The sequence below is a fragment of the Momordica charantia genome (genome assembly GCF_013281855.1).
Source record: "Momordica charantia cultivar OHB3-1 chromosome 2 unlocalized genomic scaffold, Mcharantia_2.0 BLBB01000002.1, whole genome shotgun sequence".
Taxonomy (NCBI): domain Eukaryota; kingdom Viridiplantae; phylum Streptophyta; class Magnoliopsida; order Cucurbitales; family Cucurbitaceae; genus Momordica; species Momordica charantia.
In genome coordinates this window covers 11,177,834-11,191,213 of record NW_028275160.1, presented here as the reverse complement: position 1 = coordinate 11,191,213, position 13,380 = coordinate 11,177,834, and the positions used below count along the sequence as shown (strand labels likewise).

At 32.7% G+C, this 13,380-nt stretch overlaps 1 protein-coding gene across 1 annotated transcript; it reads right to left on the bottom strand.

Moving 5' to 3' along the window:
• Window positions 1-6,337: 6,337 nt before the first annotated feature.
• On the bottom strand, window positions 6,338-11,653 carry LOC111024387 (shikimate kinase, chloroplastic). The gene is made up of 12 exons (XM_022302060.2): window positions 11,447-11,653; window positions 10,898-11,177; window positions 9,953-10,005; window positions 9,744-9,798; window positions 9,590-9,662; window positions 9,118-9,202; window positions 8,402-8,484; window positions 8,170-8,299; window positions 7,782-7,860; window positions 7,069-7,133; window positions 6,857-6,945; window positions 6,338-6,758 (listed from the first exon to the last, which is right to left on the bottom strand). The coding sequence occupies exons 2-11, from the start codon at window positions 11,124-11,126 to the stop codon at window positions 6,889-6,891; spliced, it is 909 nt and encodes a 302-aa protein (XP_022157752.1). The 5' UTR covers window positions 11,127-11,177; window positions 11,447-11,653; the 3' UTR covers window positions 6,338-6,758; window positions 6,857-6,888.
• Window positions 11,654-13,380: the final 1,727 nt, after the last annotated feature.

The window sequence follows — 13,380 nt, the reverse complement described above, 5'->3', positions numbered from 1 at the left end:
TCGGGTTGTAAATTCCCTGCGTGGAAGTTGGGTTCTCTATGTACGTTCATATCTCATAAGTTTTAGGGTTAGTAGAAGATTTATTGGGATGTGTGTTCTAAAATGTGTGGTCGTGTACATAGTTAAAATACGAATAAAACGAACTCATTTTTTTGCTAGTACATCATGTCTCTTTGCTTTGACATTCGATGTTAAATTTCTTCTAAACGACCAAATGTGTTCACAAACTTGGATATATAAAAAATATAAAGGAGGATCTTATGATTTATAATTGTCGTGGGTTGGATAATCAGCTAGTCATGTTGCAGTGGATGGGAATGTCACGTCGTTGGAACTTTAGGTAGGATCTTATGTGGAATGGATTGCAGCCAAATGTGGGGAAGGTCGAACTCAACACCCTAAGCGAATCAAACACGAAAACTTGGCTAGATATAAGATCAAGAAAGGGCTTACCCTATCCTATCAACTAATTCCTAACCAGCCGAAACCCAACGCGTCTCGCATAACAGGCTAGCAACAACTTGACAGCCAGACATGTTCCAGATGGTCGGGCAGTCATACAACATCGAACGGGCAATAACTAATTGTCCTTTTGATGGAAGGAAACCACTACAAATAGGGATGAGACACGACCATATCATGTACGCAATTCAAACCTTCAGAAATTCGGCATTCTTTAATTCACATCTTAACTTAACATCAGAGTATCATGGGGTCAACACCACACCAGTGCAAGATTCCTTCAATTAGATCTCTCAACGTTCCTCACAGGAATCGTGCATCAACAAATAACTTAAACAGTTTACAATATATATGATAGGAATGGGGGACCTTGGTAACAACGTTATACAATTCACTTCGTAAATGTTACAAAGTATCATGTCCAAATTATTTATGTGATGAAATGTTAGTGGAGATATCACAAATAATAGAATTGAATAAGACTTGACTGTGATACCTCCTATAGTTTTTTTTTTTTGTAAAATCGTTAGCTTCAAATGGAGGCTCCAAAGCTCGATCTTCTCATCTCTAGAAGCTCCAAAGCTCGATTTCTTATTCCTCGCTAACTATTTTTACTCTTAACTTTAAATAACGTATATGATAACTCTCCATAAGAGAGTTATTTGAGAGGAAATTGCCTTTGAGTAGATAAGAAATTTTATAAAAAAGCTCCCATTACCATTGTTTTAGGTTTAATATGTAAATGTTGAAAGTGATCTTTTTTTCTAGTGACGTTGTGTTTTTTTGCAAATTAGTTATAACTTTGAATACTTTGTGGCAGCATTATTGATGCTGGAGCATTAGAGTCAAAAACGGAAAAGATAAGACAGATGGTTTCCCCAAGACTTATAGTAGTAAAAAATGGAAAAGCACCTTAAATCTGAGCTGGGCCACACTTTATTCATTTTGTTGACCTAAAATTAAGGATGGATATAAAAGCTTTGAAGGCTGCATCCAACATTCTTTTCACTCCACACAAATTCGTAGAGCACGAAAAGCAAAGAGAGGGACCCTGAGGAACAAGAAGAATGACCTAAAGAAGGAGAAGCGTGAAGCAAGATTTTTACTGTTTTCTATTATTCTTTCTTCTTTTGTATCTATCAGCAAATGAGCTTGGCATTTCTTCCTTTCTTTTTCTTTGTTATGGCATTGAGTAGCTAAACAAGTGGGGTGGGGGGGGGTGGTTGTAAGCTTTACTCTGGTTTATAAAGATGTTGATGCTGAGTTAAAGTTTGTTTTAATCTTATTATGTTCAATGTGATTGATCACCATATTGTGTGAACTCTTTATTAATTTTTGAGAGATTGTATTAGAGAGAGTGACTTTAACTCGTGCTAGATCTACATTTAAGTATAGAGTGTGGATACTTAGGAATAAGACTCACCTAGCATGGCTAAAAACTATGTTAAGAGGTGTTGTTCTAATACTATTAGAATAGCATAAAATCTAGGCACTCTAGGAAGATGTCGTGTTGGTTTGGCCAGTCTCGCTAACATCTTTATTGTTGGAGCATCGATCAGTAGCATCAAAGTAAAGTAGATACAACCCCCCCCCCCCCCAATCGTTGAAAGCCTTAATCTCTCTTTCTTGATTCGTGGTTTTGAGCCCGAAGACTAGGAAGACGAATAATCCCTTCTAGAATTTTTTGTTCCCTTTGTTTTTTTTTCTATTCTCCATTTACTTATCTTATTTTTAATATCTAATCGAATTTGATTCTATTAGAATCAAAATGGATACATTCAATGACATTTCAATCTGATCCTCTTCCCTAGAGAACCCAGATGAGGGAACCCTAGGAGAGTCGCCGACTCCAACTACCGTCCATGTACAATCCATACTAGATCTGACCAACTGCCCATCCTACCTCCCAGAGTGTTTTTAATATTGTTACTCTAAGATTTATGCATATTTACTTGCAAAATTTAGCCAACTGCTAAAACAAATTTTTATTTGTTTTTCTTATTTCTTAAGTGATTATTGAAGTGTTTAGTTTATCAATTTTTGTGGGTTCGATCTTTTTATCACTTGCTACTCAGTTTGTGTACACTTACATTAAGTTTTTTAAAATCCGCATAATACCAAAAGGTTTCTCTCAATTTAAAATTGAAAGTTTAAAGTTAAAATTGACTCCCTTACCTAAATTAAAGATAAAAGTTGAATTTCTTTTTCTAGTTTTTTAATCTACTTCTTTAATTAAAACAATTTAATGATATTCTATTGAGATTCTTTTAAACTTGAAATAAGGTGGTGACCGATGTAGAGCCGAACACTTTGATGCTCAACTTAGAATTGAGAAGATGAAAAGAGAAAGAAGCTTTCATCCCGCTCTTGTTGGCAGAAAGGTAATCTCCTTTACCATTTAGAGTGTAACAACCGAAAAAATATATATAAATATATATATTTAGATTTTTTTTAGTTGTTTCCTTTTATTCTCCCAAAGATAAACCTTTTCTATTTTAAAAAAATTATTTTTAAAAGATAATTTGTTTTTAGAATTAAAAAATATAAAAAGAAAGCTTTTTATTAAATCTTTATCTTTTCATGTTATCCTTTTAAAAAAAAGTTTATTTAGGGTTTGTTTTAAAAGCCCTTAAACCTAGATTTTATTTTTGCTAAACCTAATTTTCTCTCAAGAGAAAAAGAAAAACAAACAAGAATAATTTTGGTATTTTATCTCAAAGGTCGGTAAGTTTTTCGTCCTCATTGTTTTAGTTTTGAGGTCTATGTTTTTTAGAATAAAAGATTTTAAGGACTTTTTGCCTAAAAATTTTCCAAAATTTTTTGTTTGAATCTTGTTGTTTATAAGACTATTTTTGGGCTATTTTGAAACTCTTTTTGCATAAAAAGTTTACATATTTGTATCTCATGAACTATAGTTTATTGTTCTGGTTTTTACATGAAAAATTGTATGTTTTTACCAAATTTTAAAGGTTTTCTATACAATTTTTAGATCTGATTTTTCTATAAAAATCAGTAAATTGTTAATTGTTTTATGGAAAATTCTTGAAAGTTTTATTTTATAGAACAAAAAATTATCCAGATTTAAAATCCTCAAATTTTCAATTGTTTATAAGGTTTTTAAGCTTGTTTTGTTGAGAAACTTTTTATAAATTTAATATGTATTAATTTATACCGATTCTTGTAATTTAAAAGTTTGTTATCGTTGAATTTAGAGGCTTTTTAATCCGTTTTCAGATCTGGTTTTTTAGCCCCAAATCCATACTTTCCTAATTGTTTTGCACAAAAAAAGTGTTTTGAATGGGAAAATTGGGTAGATAAGGTTTGCTTAGTAATTGGTTGAATTTAAATCTTTGGATAGAATTTAAGAATTGATTTTGGATATTGGTTGTTTCTAAGTTGACAACTACCGAGTTAGATTTGTAGGATTTCCGAGAGAGTTAAGTGATTTACCATATCCATTTGCTATATCTCTTCCAAAACTAAAATTTATTTTGAATTTGATATGAAGATTTGAAATTTATGTCATGCCTATGAAATTGATGTTTTATTATGGATTTGATAAATATTTTGGTAATTGATATTATAGTTATTTGTAAAATATTTGAAATTATGTTTGGTATGATTTAATAAAGTTTGTCTAAAATTTTTTAAATGTTTTGAACTGATTTCATATTGAAAGTATGTATTTGTTTTGCATATTTATTTGAAAGATATTTTGATTGATTTGATAGAGCTATCCGGATATGCCATATTTTTGTTTTGATACTTATTTAGGGTATGAGTCTAATTTGGAATTTATGGATTTCTGTTCTGACTTATTTGTGAGAATACACTTTTGTGGTTTAGCATTTATTGGGAATAAAGATTCATGTGTGTTATTCACTCATATAGCCTCACACTTAATAACTGTTCTATTTGTTCTAGTTGATATTATTTCGGCAACTCTGTTATGGTCGATATTAATTCGACAACTTTGATAGAAGTTTCTGATTGATTGGTGTTACCAACGGGTAACCACATATGTTCTGTAGGCTACCCAAATAATGCAACCTCCCACTATGATTTTGAAAGTATGAATGAATGTAACATTGTTTTGAATGTTTGAATGATTTAGTTTATGCGAAAGTTTGAAAGTTGTACCAAATGTTTTAGAAGGAATTTTGAAAGTTTTGATCGGTTGGATTTTTTGTTGCAAATGTTTCGAAAGGAAAAATGAATTTCAATGTTTGATATGGCAATTGCTTATTGAGTATTTTTGTACTCATTCTTCTGTTTTCTAAATGTTTTCAGATGCAGGTGACTGCTCAGGTAATGATTGAGGAATAGTGTTATGGTACGAAGAGTTGGAATCTTTAGTATTTTTCCATTTTTTTTAGCCTATGAGGGAACTTAGTTAGTTCTATTAGTTAACCTTTGGATTTATTATAGTATAGATTTATGTTTCAAAGTTTGACTTGTCCTCATTTTTGTCATAGTATCAAATTAAATGAAGGAAGTTTTTCCTTTGATATAGTGTTTATTTGTTTATGCTTCCGCGTTATTGTTAGAATGACCATATTAGAAAATACGGGTTGTTACATGGAGCTTCACAATTTTTAGTCCATATTTTAATTTAAATGTTGAGCTCAACTAACTCATTCTCAATTTTTTTTTCTTTTATGTCCACGAATGTCTAGACCAATTTATACAACTTGGTCACTTATCTCTTTAAATTTTTAATTTTACCTTTTAAAAATCCTAAATTAGATTTTTATAAAATAAATGGTTTAAATTAATTAACTAATAGTTGATGTGCCATCAAATTATTCTTTTGCAAATTTTGTTGATGGATGGATGAGTTTAACTTTATTGAGGGACGAGTTAAATTTTACTAATTGGCAGGTTTGGTTGTGTGTTCAAATATATTAATAAAATAATGATTTAATGATAGACCAACTATTTGTTTACAATCTTTTTACATAATAAATATCAATTTGAGAATTATCAAAGAAAATTAGAGACTATTTTGTGTATTTTGTTTTCTTATTAGATTTCATGATCTCTTCCCTGGAAAAAACAATAAAAAATAAAATAAACAATAAAATAGCATTCTATATATTAATGACAATGTAAAAATATGTTGAATGATAAATCTAAGCAAATCCCAAATTACCATGACGAAATAGAATTTGACAAATGTCTTTGAATTAAAAGATACGAACAAATTTTGGCTAATTAAATAATGACATATGTCGGCATTTGAATTGGACCAATCAAATCGTATCATGACTATTTGATGACATAAGTTGGTCGAGTAAGATTGCGCCACGTATGACATAAATTAGTCCGATCAAAATTCGTCATGTGACACAAGTTTGCTCAATTAAATTATGTCATGTGACATTAGACTTGAAATCGGATAGGTGGAAGCCCACCTGAGACCCATGAAAAACTCTACATCCTGCCTAGAATCAAAATTTCTGTCCACACTCAAAAACCCCTATGTTGTTCAAACGACATGTGGGATTGATTTATGATAAACACCTCAATTGATTGAACTATAATTAGCAATATAAAATTTTATACGAATCACGATATCATATGTATTTTACTTGATCTACTTGGTCATAAGTAGGCAACCTCGTTTTACCAGACATTGATGTTCATTGATTGAACGAGAAGTTAATATAACAAATACTTTTAATTTATTAAAAAGAATGAATATAAAAATATAGCTCAATTGGTTAAACTATTTTTTAAAATTCGTGTCACGTAAACTATTAAATGAATAAAAACATCAAATTATTGAGAACCTTAGATCAATTTCACCGACTCTTTAAAAGCAAACAAATTGCTAATTTTTCTATGTGCTTGGAGCATCGTACATCTTATAAGATTCAAATCAAACCACACTACTTCTGATTGAGTAAAATGTTGAAATGTTACAATGGCAAGCCCCTCCTCGACCGCAGAGCCTCCAAGACGAGGGGGGCGGCAGTCAATGAGCCTAAAATCAATAGCATTTCGCCCCTCATTTCAGGGTGCAAAATGTTTTTAAAAGAAGGCAGTGGCCTAGGGATTCAAGCCCCATTAATCCCGACGGATCAAAATCCAAAAAATACCTAATTTGGATCTCTCCATTTTCTGTGAAAAGGAGTACAAATAGCATTAATCTAGACCAACCACTTCTGAGGTCAAGAAATGTGGGAGCCTTGGGGAGGAAGCATGCCTTTGATAGAGAAGATTGCCCCATAAATAATGAAAAAAAAAAAAAAAAAATCCAATTTGCTTCATCAATTGCCTTTATTCATATGTTCCTGACATCAGAAAAAAAGAACACACACAACTTTATAAGGAAATTTCAAGTGAAAAGATAAGTTACTTCACTGCTATTTAGTAAAACTTCTATTATTACCTGAATAAGTAATTTTTTCGTGTTCGTCAAAATTAGAATGCACAATAATCGTCTCGTCCCTTCAAGAAACTCTCGATTTGTTCGAGTGCCTGGGATAACACAACATAAACAAGGACGAGCTAAAAATTGTTAGAAATGAAAAGGGTCGTGGTCAAAACGCTTTGGATAATTGTAGTGTAGATTATCATCTTTGTTCAGAGAGAGAGAGAGACCTCCATTGCTATGGCCATAGGGGTGACGTTAGACGCGTCTTTATTGCCCAGTTTGGCTGCAATTTCTGCACAAGTGAAACACTCGGTTTATGTCATTTGGTATTGGCAGATCTTAGATACCTAGAGTACATGAACAGCCTAACAATACTTTTATTGAAGGTGAGTTTAGAATCACATTTGAAAAAAGTGCGAAAGTGTTTTTAAGTGAGTTTAGAATCACTTTTAAGGTGAGTTTAGGATCACTTTTGAAAGAAGTATTTTTAAGTGTGTATTTCTTTTATAAGCACTTTTAAAGAAGTACTAATGAATCATGTTTGACAAATTAGAAAATTGATTTTAGAAAAACTTGAAATTATTTTAAATTGATTTTTAAAGTATCACCGGTGATTTTGAAAAAGTACTATGGAGTGGTCTTAGAATTTTCAAAATCACTTTCGACTATCTACCAAATACTATAAAAAAAATTTTAAAAGTATTTTAATAGGCCAAAATCACTTTTTACCCTCCCAAAAATGTTTCAAACTCACCCTAAATGGCATCCTTTTAGTTGGTAGTTTGAATGTAATTATAAATTGGGTTTGCAAAACCAAAATTATTGAGCTTTCATATGAGAAATTAAGCTTAAAAAAAGCAGAGACTAGTTTAAAAGTTTTTTTTTTCCCTCCATTCCCTGGTAGAATACATAAATAACATATAAAGGAGAGATGTCTCACTTTCACAGGAAACTTGGACGTGGGCGCTGGCATATGCTTCACCTCTCTTTTCCAGGAGAGTAGATAAAAGGGCGAGGGTCTGTAAATAACAGGAATTAGATTAAGTTTTATGTGAGAGTGCATTTTAAAACTAAACATTAAAATTATTATTTATCAAGTAGTTTTTTATTCTTTTAGGAGGACAAAAACACTTTTTGAGATCATGTTTATAACATGCATGTTTCATTTGCACTTGAAGGGAAAAAGCACTGAATTTAACTCCTTGCTCAAACTGGTACCAAGTGATATGAACTTGGGTCAGGTATCATTATCATGGTAGTACAGGAAAAGCATATCCTTTCTTTTTCTGTGGATAAGAAACATTTCATTGATGAAGAAAAAAATCTACCTTTGAGTATGCATCAGTTGAATCCTGGTGCAAAAGGGGACGAGATTCGGTTCCTACAGCTGAAATTCTCTTAACCAAGGCTTTCAAAGGCACATCCAACCAGACACTGATCCCTTTATCCATATATGTCCTGGAAAGTTTAAGACAAAGGCTCAGTCTAATGACACTGAAAACTTAATTACAACTGGAGAAAATGTAACACTTGTGTCCAACTAGTCAGTCTTTACTATACCAGTTCATCGTTCGAGTAACGACACCTCCACCAGTGGAAACAACTAATTGATTCATCAAAGATAGCTTCCTCAATGACTCCATCTGTATGAAACAAGAAAAGTTAGGTTCACTGTTATATTAATGAGAAAAGTTAAGATTCTGTGCTGGAGTTCAGATATGCATAAAAAAGAGCTTGCCGCTTGTGAGAAATTTGTAGTAGTATACCACGTTCAGAGTCTATGGCAAAATTTAATGCCTAGAGAACGGGTTGGGCTTATTATTGGCATGTGGCAATTCCCTTTTCATGATATATCTTTAAGAAGAAAGATAAATAAAAACAAAGTAATCGATAGTCGTTATTATAGACCACTATCATCGTGATATTAGCTTTGACCTTTGAGGCTAGTTTGAGGCTTTAGTTTAAGAAAGAATTAGATTCCTTAAACTAAATAAAAACAAAATCTCAAATGATGAAATATGATAAAATCACTTTCATCAATCCTAGCTAATACATAAGTCGAGAGAGAGAGAGAGCAGCTCAAAATCCTTGTTCTGGTGTGAACCTTAACGGCTAAAAACGTTTACAAGATAATGGGAGAGTTGTCTGTGTATGTAGGCACTTGAGAGAGAGAAGGAAGCATAGTAATTAACATACAACATAAACTTTGAGTATAATAACGAACATACGAAGTAAATTAAGTCAAGGTGTTACGAATATTTCAAATCTACACTGACCTCCTTTTCTCTAAAGTATTCCTCCCCATAAAGCTTGAAAATTTCAGCTACCGAAGTTCCAACGTCTTGTTCCACCAATGAATCACTGTGGCATCCAAAACATAATATAGCACAAGTAATCAGCAAGAAAAATTTATTGTCAATGATGGTGTGCGGTGACACAGAGACAAGGAAAGCCAAATACAGATGCCAGAATCATAATAGCTTAAAAAACCTAGGTCCAAAGTTCTTTTCTTAATGAATGGTGGAAACAAAGTTATTTTTCTTCATCTCTTGCAGCTTCAATGATAGTGTAATTTCACAGCTGCATTTTACTGGGCTTTTGCTTTTCAATAAACCTCGGAAGTTAAAATTAATTATAAAATTGAAAGAATAAATCTTTCCCTTGCTATGAAATCAAAATTGAAACGAGCGTAACAGATTTGACATGAAAGTTAGTAAATCCGCTAGAGCCTGCAGCTATGAAACAAACCTGTCACAAAACGAGTAACCAAGTGCCTTTGACAAGACTTTTCCTACAGTGGTTTTTCCCGAGCCCATCATTCCTGCATTTCATAGGTAGGAAGAATTTAAATATTAATTGCACAAGCTCAAAAGTAATGAAGTACTCCAAGAAAGAAACTCACCAACAAGATAAATACAATGCCCATTTAAATATGGCTCAATCTCCCGGGCCTTCCGCTGCAAATTTATGACCAGTGAGGCTAGAGATGAAAAAAATGCTCAACAACTAATAGCAGGAAATAAGTAAACAATAGGCCCACAATTACATAAGGAAAGGAAGCAATTTCAGTAACTACTTGCAAAATAAGAATAAAAAAGAGAAAAACCATACCTGTAAAGTCAGAGATTCGTCAACAAATGCAAAATGGTTTCCAGATTCCAACGCTGGAGTCATGAAAGTAAAAGTTAAAATCTTCTTAGAAAATTTCTTCTAATAGAAAAATTCTCCTTCGCAAATATAGTTTTGTAGCTAGAAATGAGGACAAGGGGCCCAAACTCAGTCCAATGATTAGGGAGAAAGCAGTAAATTCTCTAACTGGGCAAAAGAAAATAATGGAAACTTTCAAAATATTTCAGAATCAGAATGGATTGAGAAATGTTAAGGTTAATTAACTCAACAGTTATATATAGGCTAACCAACCATAAAGTCGTAAACAAGATTCTCTCTCTTTATCTTTCTTTTTGACCATGGTCAAATCAAATGTTCACAGGCTGGAAAATAACCAACCAAAGAATACCAGAATTCACAACGGAAAATATCAAACAAAAAATTCTGCTAACAGACTCTACATCAGACGCTCATCCAACTCCTAATACACGCGTTCCAGACTACTGAATCTGACAAGTGCCTAAAGCAACTATATGTGTAAATAAATACTTCACGACGAAGCAAAATCATGTTGAAATGAAATTGTCATTTTATAATACATTTGATAATGGTGCTCCAAGTTGTTCCAAGTATAGAGTGCAAATTTGAACAAATTGGAGCAAATTAATTTCACCACGGGTAAATAACAAAGATGAGGGACTTCACGTGTTTTGGAAAATTAATTTTAGCACGGGTAAAGAACAGATTGGAGCAGATTAATTTTAGCACGTGTAGACGTCGCTGGAGTGAAGAAAACTGCTAGTCAAAATTCGATGAGCTAAGGTCTGGTTGGCTTTTACCCAAATTGGGCATAATTCTAGAGAATACCATCGAATTAATAGGTAACCGTTTCTTGAGCAGAAAGAAGAGAAAATTGAATGAATGGATTATAAATCGCTAACAGCAAACCTGTAGAGTTCTTGTAAGAACAGGAAATTTTCAAAGCGGCTGTTCTGTGGTGATTTGGAGGTCTTGACGGTTGTAGATTGAATGAAAACGGCGCCTGCAACATCTGCTGCTCTATTAATCGCCGAGAAAAGTGCAGCGAGCCCTTCGGTTTTGCAGCAATCTTCTTGGAGTTGATCCACGGAGAAAATTGTAGCTGCTGCGTAACCGTAGCCTCCATACTTGCTTGCATAGCAGTTCGATTCAACCAAATTTCAAGAACAAACCGTAGCGAAGAAAACCGCTGCAATCGGAGGTTGTCACATTAGATTTCCCAATCCATTAATTTCCGGAATAAAACCAAAATCAGAACCGAATCGGAAAAATACGTGGCGTAAAACAAAAACACCACCTAATTCCATGAGAACAGAACCTCAAGATCAAAATTCCGAAGAGAAAAAACACCTCACGAAATGAAATCAAAAAATAAACACAAACTTTTTTTTTCTTTTTGAGCGTGATCAAATCAAATGTTCATGAAAGCTTCCAAGGTATAGTGGCAAGTGATCGTACCCGGAGTTTGAATCTCAAATATATGCGATGATCTAGAACAGATTGAACACAGAGAACATCCTCGAGCTCCAACCTCTCCCTCGGCGTGGACTTCAATATGCTCCTCTGGTTCGCAACTGCTACTTCTCTCAGCTCCAATTCCAAGACTTCGTTCTGCAATTATTTCATATTTTCCATTTTTATAATATCTGAAATGAACCTTCAACAGAAGCCGCAGACTTTTATAATTGTTTATAATATTTGATAATAATGAATTCCAAAGTAAAAATTCATTAAGGTTCCGATTTATAGATATTTTGCTTCTTTCTTTATAATTTATTTGACGTGTTGCAACACACATTTGAATTTTTAGATGAATTTTTAAAATTAATTTTTTAGTTTTTGATACTAGGCTTAAAAATTACAAAACATAGAAGCACATAGCTAAAAAGTTGTCTAATCATTTATTAAAAAAGGGAAAACTAGAAAACTAGTAAACTTTTGAATCAATTAATTACGAGAGAGAAAAGGTTATAAGTCATAAAGTAATTAAAAAAATGTGCGAGAATAGTGAAATAGAAACGCGTTAACATGAGCTTGGCTCAGTAATTGACATTTGTTTTTGATAAAGAGATCATGAGTTCGAATCTCCCACACTCACTTGTAGTGCTAAAAGATAACGTGAATGTGATGCGAGGTTTGAGAAGAAGAACGAGTTTACCTTTTTTCCATGTGTAACTTGATTATCACGTTTGAAGTAGATTCCACCCATTGATTTAATTTCTATATTTTATTTAATATTATCAAATGGGGGAAATCTCTCCCTTCACAATTCTTCTGTAGCTTGATTCTCCAAAACTACAAGAATCCTTAAGTTGTAATGAGATTCGAACTCCGTACTTTTTGAGATCTTGAGAATAGTTTCTTTGGAGAGCGCAAATACGATGAAAGGTGTAAGCTATGTTCGAGTGGATTATTGCCTATCATCGACCTCTATGATTAGAATCAATAAGGGGTTGAGAGGCGATAATTTACCCTATAACATTTGTCAATTTCTCGAGCCTGTTTATCTTCCATTTGTGAATTTAGTCGATACAAAGCTATATAATAGTACTCAGATTTCTCGATTTAAACGAAAGTTGAATTAGTGGTACAAGTAATAACTCCTCAAGCTAATTAAATGATTTTTTTTTTAGTTCAAACTGTGAAATCAATTTTTTTTGTTTTTAGTTAAATTAGTTTCGCAATTAATAACTCCTCGAGATTGAAGTTGAAAATTCCTTCTTGCAAACTAACTTGTTATTTAAATTCTTTTTGAAAAAAGTTAAAGTCGTGAAATCAGTTCTACTTTTCCCTTTTTTTTGGCAAAAAAAGAAAAAGAAAAAGAAAAATCTTACCATTTCAAAAACAGATTTATACTTTTAAAACTAATAAGTCAAGAACAAAACCAATATTTTTAAATACACATGCATTTTTTTATTTATTTAAAAGGAAAGAAAAAATAAATGGTTGTTGTGGTTGGATTGTGCTTTGCAATTGCAAAGATATGGTGGGTAGGTGGTTTTAGTGGATAGCGTTGAAAGTTGGATACGGTAACCGGCAACCGGTTTGTGGGAGGATGAAAAAGGCAGGCTGTGATTTGGCTTGTGGAATTAATTAAAAAAAAAGGGGGAAAAAAAAGAACGACAGTGTGTAAGTTATCGAATATGCAACCAACTATTGTTAAAAGAAAAATAGTAAATTATTGTCATGTTGAGAATATTTCCACATTCCACTTCCAAATTGGCAACTCTACCAACCATTTTACTAAACAAAGGGAAAAAAAAAATGGTTTGATTAAAAAACAATAATAAATTAAAAGCAGAACCAGCCCACCGAATCAGAATTCAGATTGTTTATTTGACATTTTGAACGTCACTGGCCAGTGGCCACCATATCCCGTCCATTTTGGCGAC